Raw genomic sequence first — 11,610 nt, forward strand, 5'->3', positions numbered from 1 at the left:
CCCTAAAATCATGTTTGATAACAAGTTATCAAATCCCCCCAAGCTAAGCTCTTGCTCGTCCTCGAGCAAACTAACAATAATAAATAGGAGAGGGACTAAATTGTAGCGAAGAGTGAGAGCAAGGACTATGCCAAAATCGGGGAGCAAAAGCACACTAATCCAAACAATCACTTTTAGCAAAAGTGAGAAGCCGTTTAAACCTATAAGTCGCCTAATAGGACGAGTTCATCTCTCGTGAGGGTTTCCAAAGAGAAACACCCACAACTCCAACAACCAAAATATCTATTTACAATCAAAACATGCTTCCAAAGAAAACAAAAGTTTTTAGCCCAAGTCAACCTATCGGGATGTGAACACAAGCAAGAAAAGAGAGCAATTTGCGGAAATCAAATCATACTAGTGTACACATGAGTTAGAGACCAAGAAGCAACTAAACAAGATTGCAAAGGGACGCTAACTTAAACTTTTTACTAGTTCATTAGAACACACTTAGTCACTCCCAAGTCGTGGCACATTTTTATTTTCGGTTATAAAATAGTGGAGTACAAGTCCACCTCCCAAGATACACCAACAAACTCCTTCCACTAAACTCCACTATGAGATTTTTACAAGATGAACTAAAATATATACATAATGTGGGAGGCGTCCACAAATTGACCTCAAAAGAAAAAGAATTTTTATGGTTTTTTTTTTTTTATAAAGTTCTTGAATTTTGAACTTTATTTATTGCTCCGCCTTTTTTGACTGTTGAGCGGCATTTTTTTTTTTTTTTTTTTTTTTTTTTTTTTTTTTTTTTTTAATAATTAATAATTACTAGAGGATAAAAGAGTGGTTTATTTTACCACTTATTTAACAAGCAATAACCTACTAAATCTCAAGTGAAGCTTCGCTTTGGGAAGAGTGGAGGCAAATCAAGGGCACAAGGGACCGCAAACCAACTGAAACATATCCTACTTCAAGTGTGCTTAGACAAGTTCATGAACTAACCGTGCAATTGAACATTCATCGACTTAATTACAAGCATGCACCTAAGCAATCAAGTTTAATAAACTCCTAAATGTACCGAACCCTTGCATACACTTTCTTTTAAGGAAATCTTACTCATCACTCAACGATCAAGCAAGTAATTCACATAGGTATCGTCATATAGGAATCATTCTTGGGCATTTTTTTTTTTTTTTCTTTTTCATCATTTTTTTTATTTATTTATTTATTTATTTATTTTTTTTATTATTATTTTTTTAGCATATATACAAAATTAGAGTAAGAGTTAAATTAAACTAAAAGAGGAGAAGATAGAAACTAAATTAAACTAAAAAAAAGGAGAAGAAAAATTTGGATTTATGGGAAGATTGGATTTTTGGGTTTGGATTAACGGGAAACAAGCAAGGGAACAAATCAAACAAAAACAACACAACCAAATCACAACCAACACAACAAGTTCCAATGAGCACAACCAACTCACAAGATATCCAAATCACAACCCCCCCCCAAGCTATCACTAACATTGTCCCCAATGTTAAGCATGAAAATCATAAGGAGGGGCAAAGAAGGAGTACCTCATTGGTTGGGATCGTGGGGGCTTGAGCCTCCCGGGTAGAATTGCCGATAGGCGTTCCGGAACTCTCCGAGGTCCCCACGAAGACCTTCAAAACTCTCCCTCATTTGGGTGAAGGCCGTAGTCATTGTTTCATTCGACCTCCTCACCTCCCCGAACTCGGTTTGGAGATTTTGAAAGTTTGTGTTCATCATTTGGAAGTTGGTGTTCATTTGGTGGAAATATTGCTCGTAGGAGAACGAGCTTGTACCAACTTCCGGTTCTCCAAATTGGAATCCTTGTTGTTGTTGGAAAGCCCCTTGGAAGGATTGCTCTCCTTGGAAATGGTGAGGATGTGGTTGCTCCTCTTGATGTTGTCCATGTGGTTGATGGGGGTGTTCTTGATGATGTTGGGCTTGAGGTTGCTCCTCCCCTTCCTCTTCTTCCTCCTCGTCATCTACTCCACCCGGTTGCCAATTGTAATCCGACTCAAAGATCCAGTTGGATGCGTCGTAGATGACGGTGTTCATTGGATTTGGGAGGTCGGCGTATCGGGCACCACTCACGTACCAAATGAGTGTGTTTCCTCTACCCTGCTCCACCCATTGCATGTTTTTGATTGTGGCTAAATCGATCCTTGTTGAACCTGGGAGAGCCTCAAGACCTGAAAAATCAACCTCAAGAAAAGTAGCAATAAAAGTAATCATGCCTCCTATAGCTATCCCTCCCTTCCCCTTGGCCACGTCCTCTAAGTGATCAACCAACCATGCGCCAAGGTCTAGTCTATCATCCCCCTCGCAAAGATGCCATAGAAAAAGCAACTCGCGATTAGACACAACTCCCGCGCTATCTCCTCTAGCGAAGATAGTGTTAGCAATGAGCCTATGGGCGAGTCTAAAGGCGGGGTGAATGATGGCTGTGGCCTTGTCCGATCTAGGGTCTCTTACAAAAAGTCCGGTAATTTTTCTCCAAAAACTACCGGCTTGGTAATTCCTAGATGGCTTGTCTTTAGGGCCAAACCTTTTTCCTACGGGCCACCTAAAGCAACGGTTTACTTGTTCTATTGTCATGCGGTGCTCATGGTCCATAAGCTGGAAGGTCATGTACCTAGGTGCATTGTTGTTATCCCGATGAACGTATAGGGATGAGAGAAATTCTACGGTGAGCCTTTTATAAGTTAATGCATGCATTTCAAGCCAATAAGGGATACCGGTAGAGTAGAAAATTTGTTTCACATCGTTCTCAACCCCTAATCTTTCCGCAATTCCTTCGTCATAGAACTTAGTTGGTTTTAACTTCCTAGTTACTATTGACTCATGTTTAATGCGGTGTTCATTTTTTTGGTAATGGATTCCAAGGGAAGTTGTCATGGGTGGGACATTGCTAGGTTGTCCAACTTCTAATTGCCTAGGTTGCCTAGGTTGCCTAGTTGAGGTGTTTCGGGTAGGGTTTCTCCTAGACATGATTGAGTAAATTATCCAAACAAAGTCCACAAAGCACACAATAATCACAACTTACACAACCAAGGCTCTAAGTCACACCTCCTAAAATCAACCAAACAATAGTCCACAACAATTAATACCAACAAGGTCAATTAGTCTCAACCACCAAACAAGAACAACCAAAACCAATCAACAAAAATTTTTTTTTTTTTTTTTTTTTTTTTTTTTTTTTTTTTTTTTTTTTTTTTTTTTTTTTGCTCAAAATCACAAATCAACACACCAAATCAACAATTTCAACCAAAAACAACAAAAAACATCAACTAAAATCAACTAAGAACAAGTAGTAAAGAGTGAGAGTTGGAGAGATTATACCCAATGAATCGTGGGTGTAAAACCCGCAAATGAACTCCACTAACGTTCCTTGTTGTTGATTGAAGCTCCTAGAACACCCAATTTGCCCAAAATTTGAAGATTCAAGAAACCCCCAATTTGATTTTTAAGTTAGGGTTTATGGGGTTTTGATGAATTTGTGGGAGTTTTAGGTAGAAAAGGTTAGTAATTTGTTGTTGTTGTTGTTAGAAAGTGAAGGATTTTCAATTTTTGTGGAAATATTTGAAGATTTGATGGAGTTTTGAGGAGATTAGAGAAGGTTTGAAGGGAGGAAGAAGAAGAGTTAGAGAGAGAGAGAGGCGAGAGGAGAGAGAGTGATTTTTTTTTTTTTTTTTTTTTTTTTTTTTTGAGCCGTGCAAAACTGCACGTAAATGCCTCTTCCTCGACGTGCACGGACGTGCAGAAACAGGCACGGACGTGCAAGACTAAGCACGGACGTGCCAAATTCTGCACGTCCGTGCAAAGGGAGACAGAAACTTTCCTCGATTTTTCCAGTTCTGCACGGACGTGCCAACTTCCGCACGCCCGTGCAGTCTTCCAGACCTGCACTTCACGATTTTTTTTTTTTTTTTTTTTTTTTTTTTTTTTTTTTTTTTTTTTTTTTTTTTTTTTTTTTTTTGGATATTGTTATGAGTTCATAATTGGTGAATATGCGTCATAACAAATCCCATTAATTTATTTCTTACTTCTCTCATTCATCAATTTTTCTCAAAAATGCGCGGGTTGCCTCCCGGAAGCGCTCTTTTATTGTCACTAGCTTGACCATATTTCAAAATCAACCATGAGGGACATCAAATTCATCCAAATGAATTACCTTTGTTTCTTCTTGAACAAAACCATCAAAGTATGCCTTCAACCTTTGGCCATTAACCTTGAATGGTTCTCCTCTCTCATTGGAAATCTCAATGGCACCATAGGGGAAAACCTTTGTGACGGTAAAAGGGCCACTCCATCTTGATTTTAACTTACCCGGAAACAACTTCAACCGGGAGTTAAACAACAAGACCTTGTCACCCTCCTTGAACTCTCTTTTGTTGATGTGCTTGTCATGCCATGCTTTGGTTTTCTCCTTGTAAATCTTTGCACTCTTATATGCATCTAACCTCAATTCTTCCAAGGCATGAAGGTCGAGCATCCTTTTTTCACCCGCGGCTTGGATATCAAAATTTAAGGTTTTGATAGCCCAATGAGCACGATGTTCAAGTTCCACCGGTAAATGGCAAGACTTCCCATAGACAAGCTTGTAAGGGGTGGTGCCAATGGGAGTTTTGAAGGCGGTGCGGTAGGCCCATAAAGCATCATCCAATTTTGATGACCAATCCTTCCTTGACCTATCTACCGTCTTCTCTAAGATCACTTTGATCTCCCTATTTGAAATCTCGGCTTGACCACTTGTTTGAGGGTGGTAAGCCAATGACACCTTGTGCCTAACACCGTACTTTTCAAGAAGAGCCTTGAAAGACCGCTTTGCAAAATGCGATCCCCCATCACTTATGACGGCGCGGGGCACTCCAAACCTTGGGAAAATGACTTTTTTGAACAACTTGACCACTACCTTAGCATCATTTGTAGGAGATGCAACCGCTTCCACCCACTTTGACACATAATCAACGGCCACTAAAATGTATTTATTCCCAAAAGAAGAAGGGAAAGGTCCCATAAAGTCAATTCCCCATACATCAAAAATTTCCAACTCAAGAATATTGTTCAATGGCATTTCACTTCTCTTTGTCAAATTACCGGTTCTTTGACACCGGTCACAAGCTTTAACGAACCCCCAAACATCTTTGAACATTGAGGGCCAAAAGAATCCACATTGCAAAATTTTCGCCAATGTCTTGTTACTACTCATATGCCCTCCACAAGGTGAGGAGTGACACATAGCAATAACATCATGAATCTCATCATCGGGGACACACCTTCTAAAAAGGCCATCAACACCTTGTTTGAAGAGCAAGGGGTCATCCCAAAAATATTGATGAACATCATGTAAGAACTTCCTCTTTTGTTGATAGGTGAGGTCGGGAGGGAGTATAGAGCAAGACAAATAGTTTGCGATATCCGCAAACCAAGGAGCCGGAGCTTGAATGATTGCAAACAATTGATCATCCGGGAATGAATCATCAATTGGCAAACCCCCAAGTTCTTCATCAAAGACCGGTAGCCGTGAAAGATGATCGGCTACTACATTTTCGGCACCCTTCTTGTCCCGAATCTCAATATCATAGTCTTGTAAGAGCAAGACCCACCTTATCAACCTTGGCTTGGCATCTTTCTTGGACAATAGGTACTTCAAAGCCGAATGGTCGGTGAAGACTATGACTTTGGAACCCACCAAATAAGATCTAAACTTCTCAATAGCATGGACAATGGCTAGAAACTCTTTCTCGGTTGTTGTGTAGTTCCTTTGTGCTTCATCTAATGTTTTGCTAGTGTAGTAGATGGCATGAAGCTTCTTGTCCTTTCTTTGCCCAAGGACGGCTCCAACGGCATAATCCGAAGCATCACACATGAGCTCAAAAGGGAGCTCCCAATTCGGTGGTTGAATGATAGGAGCCGTGATCAAAGCTTCCTTCAACCTATCAAAAGCTAGCAAACAATCGTTAGTAAACACAAAAGGGGCATCTTTTACCAACAATCGAGTGAGCGGCTTAGCGATTTTAGAAAAATCTTTTATGAACCGGCGGTAAAAACCCGCGTGTCCAAGAAAGCTCCTTACCCCCTTCACATTAGTGGGGGGAGGGAGGCGCTCAATGACCTCAATTTTGGCACGATCAACCTCAATGCCCCTACAAGAAACAACATGACCCAACACAATACCTTCTTCTACCATAAAATGACATTTTTCCCAATTAAGCACAAGGTTCACCTCTTGACATCTTTTCAGCACTTTCACCAAGTTTTTAAGGCATATGTCAAAAGATGAACCACAAACCGAAAAGTCATCCATGAATACTTCAATTGATGATTCAAGCATGTCGGAAAAAATAGACATCATACACCTTTGAAATGTAGAAGGTGCATTACATAATCCAAATGGCATCCTTCGATAAGCGAAGGTACCAAAAGGGCATGTGAATGTAGTCTTTTCTTGATCCTCGGGTAGGATTGGGATTTGGAAAAATCCCGAATACCCATCCAAGAAACAATAGTGACTATGTGATGCTAGTCTTTCCAAAATTTGATCAATAAAGGGGAGTGGAAAGTGGTCTTTCCGGGTGGATTTATTTAATTTTCTATAATCAATGCACATTCTCCACCCGGTGACCGACCTTGTAGAAATGGTCTCACCTTTATCATTCTTGACAATGGTCATGCCTCCTTTTTTTGGAACTACTTGAACCGGGCTAACCCACTTACTATCGGAAATAGGGTAGATTATGCCCGCTTCAAGGAGTTTCAAAACCTCTTTTTTAACAACCTCTTTCATATTGGGGTTGAGCCTTCTTTGATGCTCAATAGAGGAAGCATGTTCATCATCAAGTAAAATTTTATGCATGCATATTGTGGGACTTATCCCCTTAATGTCATCAATTGTATAACCAATGACACTTCTATACTCCCTCAATACAACTAGGAGTTTCTCAAGAGAAGTGTCATCAAGCTTGGCATTGACAATAACGGGATAAGTCTCACTATCATCAAGAAAAGCATATTTAAGCAAAGGGGGAAGGGGTTTAAGTTCAACCTTAGGAGGAGGCGTAGTACTCTCCTCTTTTACCTCCACTTCAAGTACTTCAAACTCCTTTGCCTTGCTATGTAGAGGTTGGTCAAGCAACAACTTGTACCCTTTAGCTTCTTCACCATCATCATACAAGTTTCCCGTGAGGGTTGCTTGTAAAGTATCCTTGCTACCATTCACTTTCTTCAATTCTCCTATGTCTCTTTCAAGAGTATCGGTTCTATTGATTTCCTCATACAAAGGCTTCTTCATAGCTTGTGAGAATGAGAATGAAATTTTCTCATCTCCCACATTCAAAGTGAGCTTGCCTTGTTTCATGTCAATCACCACTCCCGCGGTGTTCAAAAATGGTCTTCCCAAAATAAGAGGCACCTTGTCATCCTCTTCCATCTCCATTACTACGAAATCACATGGTACAAAAACTCTTCCAACTTGTACCGGCACATCTTCAAGAATTCCCAATGGTAATCTAACCGAGCGGTCGGCTAGTTGAATGGACATCCTTGTTGGTTTCATCTCACCAACCTTCAAGTTCCTTGCAATAGAAAGGGGCATCAAGCTTACACTTGCCCCAAGATCACACAAAGCATCCATAGCTTCCATATCACCAATCTTCACCGGTATTGCATAGCTACCCGGGTCACCAAGCTTTCGGGGAAGCTTGTTTTGAATGATTGCACTCACCTCCATTGGAAGGGAGATGGTTGCACTCTCTTCAAGCCTACTCTTGTTGGATAAGAGATCCTTTAGAAATTTTGCATAGGTAGGCATTTGTGACATAGCATGAAGAAAGGGGATGTTTACTTGAAGTCCTCTCATAACTTCAAGAAACTTTGAAAACTTCTCATTGAGCTTCTTCTCCACCAACCTATGAGGGAAAGGAATTGGTGGTTTGTACACCCTCATGGGAGGCTTCTCAACCTCAACTTCAACTCCCTCATCTCTCTTTGTGGCTCCCTCACCACTCTTTTCTTTCTCTTTTCTCTCAACTCCTACAACCTCATTCTCAAAGTCACCCTCATCTCTCACTTCAACTCCCTCATTTCTCTTTTGTGGCTCATCTTCACTCATAACCGGGCCTTCATACCCTCTCCCCGATCTCAAGGTGATAGCCTTGATATGCTCCTTTGGGTTCACTACCGTTGAGCTTGGAAAGTGACCACTAGCATTGGAGGTGGAGCTCCCAACTTGTTGAGCAATTTGAGCCAATTGGCTCTCAATTATCTTATTATGCGCTTGAAGTTGTTGAATGTTAGAGCTCATCTCGGCATTGCTCTTCCCTTGTTGATTTATAAAAGATTCAAGAGCGGTTTCAAGGGAAGTCTTTTGAGGTGGAGGAGGTGGTTGATTGAATTGTTGTTGCCTTTGTTGGTTAGGATGGCGGTATGGGGCTTGTTGATTTTGATGTGGAGGGGGTTGGTTGTAGTTGTTTTGAGGAGGATGGTTATAGTTGGATTGATTTTGGTTGGATGGTCTCCACCCTTGGTTTTGCTTCCACCCTTGATTGAATGGTTGGTCATTCCTTTGGTTCATGACCGCAACTTGCTCCGTGGTAGCGTTGCAATATGAGGCCATGTGATCGTTACCCCCACAAGTCTCACAAGACATAACTTGTGGTTGTTGTTGAGAGGTAGAGGGACCGGAAGAAGATGTCGCTTGGTCTAGCTTGTGAGCTAACATATCAAATTTTGAGGCAATAAGATCTATTGCACTCAAGTCATACATACCCTTCTTCTTTGGTTGGTTCTCTCTTCGATCATACCGGTAGGCATAATGCCTAGCAACTTCCTCAATCATACTTTCGGCTTCTTCTACCGGTAGCTTTTTAAGGCTACCTCCCGCTCCATTATCAAGGTTGGTCCTCGAAGTAGGAGTAAGACCGTCGTAGAAGCTTTGAATAATCATCCATGAAGGCAATCCGTGGTGTGGACACTTCCTCTTGTAGTCCTTGAATCTCTCCCATGCTTCACCCAAGGTTTCATCATCCTCTTGAGTGAAGCTTGTGATCTTCCTTCTCAATTCCGCGGTCTTCTCGGGTGGACAATACTTCCCAAGAAAGGCTTTTGTAACCTCTTCCCATGTTGTCAAGGACCCTTCTTTCACGGACCTCAACCAATATTTAGCCTTGTCCCTAAGAGAAAACCGGAACATATGCATCCAAATGAATTCCTCCGTGAGATTGTTTTGCTTGATGGTAGTGCACAACTCAAGGAAATTGTCTAAATGAGCTAGAGGGCACTCATTTACACTCCCCCCGAATTGTTCACTTTGGATCATCCTTATGAGTTGAGGAGAGAACTCATAGTTGTTTGCATTGGTGGTGGGAAGAAGTAAGCCACTCCGAAGTTGGAATGCATCGGGGTGGTCATAGTCTTGTAGAATCGGTTGTGGTTGATTTTGTTCATTCATCTCTTCTTCAATCTCCAATGTATCCTCCGATTCGGAATCCGTATAGGCTAATGAAAACTCCGGCGTGCCTTGTAAGAGCCTTCTTACGTTCCTTAAAGTCCTATTCAACTCCGGATCTACGGGGATAAGCGGTGATTGCTTACTCCTCCGTGTCATGCATAGTCAAACAAAGCTAAAGAAAGCGTTAGCAATGACTATCACAAAGTAAACACGCATAAACAAAAATAAAACAAGAAAACTATGCACATATACACATATCTAGACTCATTCAACAATAACTTATTCAATGTGACTTTGCCTCCCCGGCAACGGCGCCAAAAACTTGATAGAGCGTCGCCAACCTATCAAATAATAGACCTAACTCGATCCTGCTAAACTAGTAGCAAGGGCAAGAAAGGGTCGAACCCATGAGAGGCGTTGAATCAACCACCAAATGTTAGTGTTTAAACAAGCTAGATTAAGTCGGGTTTTTGGAATTGGTATTATGTCACACCGATCTAATTCAAATCAATTAATTCTAAGAGGTGATTAACGATATTAAGAAGATCTAGGATATGGGTTACACCGCTCAACTTCATCACAAATAACGATTAGCATACATAGCAATGGTAAAATGGGAGATAAATTAGGGGAAGTTACCTAAGGCACCCTACTACTCTCTCAAGCTAGAGGGATTACTTGACATCAAGAACATAACCTACTCTCGTGATTATGGGCAAGAAACAAGTGTTAAAGCATTATCACGGTAACATACAATTCCCTTGACTAGAAGTTCCTATTCTCATGGCAAATCAAGTCAATTAAGCATAAGGAGCCCTCTCAAGTTCATCTCTCGATCCTTCGTTGAAAAAGCTAGATAAATAATTCAAGCAATGGCCAATTACAAGAATTAACAATTAATTCACTTAAACTCAACTAATTAACATCCCACAATTACCAAATTAATACATGCAACAAGCTATTGGTGACTACATTGAGGGTTCACCCAAACCCCAGAAATTAGACTACTCACAATCCATGGAGATTAAAGCAATTAAGTGGTTCAAGTAATTCATGACCAAATTAAAACTAGGAATTAAGTAGAAATTAACAATCTAAGCATGCAAATAACAATTAACAATGAAGAATAATAAGTATTAAAGCAAGAAAGAGGGAAGAGAAAGAGTAAGAAATGGTTACTAGAAGCTTCAACTTGAATAACAATGGTGGAACTTGTTCTACAAAGATTTGGATTGAAATTTCCAAGCAAATAACTAAAATCTACAATTACAAGCTAGTGTTTTTTGGAGTATTTTTGAGCTACCGACTAAGAGAAATAGATTTCTGGAATAATAATGGCCACCCCCTTCAAAAACGTCCAAAGGGGCTATTTAAAGGACCCCCAAAAAGAAAGGACGGAGAAAACAAGAGAAGTCGCAAAACTGACTCTGCACGGACGTGCCAAATTCTGCACGTCCGTGCAGAGGGTGCAGTAGCTCGATTTCAGACTCAGGCCAGTCTGCACGGCCGTGCAACATCTGCACGTCCGTGCCAAACTATGCACGACCGTGCAGAATGCTGCACGTCTGTGCTGTCTGGGGCAGAAACTCTCCTTCAGTTTTGGCCGTGCTGCACGGCCGTGCTAAGGCATGCACGACCGTGCAGCCCTCCCTCGGGGCTCTAACGACTCCAAAACGCTTCCTCCTTGCCTCGTGGGTCCCGCATGATGCTCCCCTTGCCTTGCACTCGTCGCTCCATCACCAAAGGTGCTCGGATCATCGTCATTTTCACCTGAAAAGTGCATCAAAAACACGAACACCTCGTGAAGCACGTAATACACAAAATTACATAAAAATAAGGTAAGATAGAGCAAGTAAGTGGATAAAGACACGGAAACAAGCCCTAAAAGTACCCTAAAATCATGTTTGATAACAAGTTATCACATGCGCCTAGCATTGGACTCACTTCCAGAGCGCAGGGGCAATGCTGCCTTGCGTCATGAGATATACCGTCTGAGAATGACTCGGGCATACAACAAAAGAGTACACAAGCGTCCTCTCAAAGTGGGGGACTTTGTGCTACGGAAAATGGAGGCAGTCGGTAGGACGAACGAACAGGGAAAGCTAACCCCAAATTGGGAAGGCCCCTACCGAATCTATGAGGAAGTAAGA

At 41.3% G+C, this 11,610-nt stretch overlaps 1 protein-coding gene and 1 non-coding gene across 2 annotated transcripts; one reads left to right on the forward strand and one right to left on the reverse strand.

The window, feature by feature from the left end:
* Positions 1 to 747: 747 nt before the first annotated feature.
* LOC145629127 (uncharacterized) lies at positions 748 to 10,494 on the reverse strand. The gene has a single exon (XM_081681640.1). The coding sequence runs from the start codon at positions 9,614 to 9,616 to the stop codon at positions 4,145 to 4,147; it is 5,472 nt and encodes a 1,823-aa protein (XP_081537766.1). The 5' UTR covers positions 9,617 to 10,494; the 3' UTR covers positions 748 to 4,144.
* LOC145629678 (small nucleolar RNA R71) lies at positions 8,967 to 9,073 on the forward strand. The gene has a single exon (XR_014111835.1). It is a non-coding gene; the product is annotated as a small nucleolar RNA R71 (small nucleolar RNA).
* Positions 10,495 to 11,610: the final 1,116 nt, after the last annotated feature.

This window comes from Chenopodium album, chromosome 4, assembly GCF_948465745.1.
Source record: "Chenopodium album chromosome 4, dcCheAlbu1.1, whole genome shotgun sequence".
Lineage (NCBI taxonomy): Eukaryota > Viridiplantae > Streptophyta > Magnoliopsida > Caryophyllales > Amaranthaceae > Chenopodium > Chenopodium album.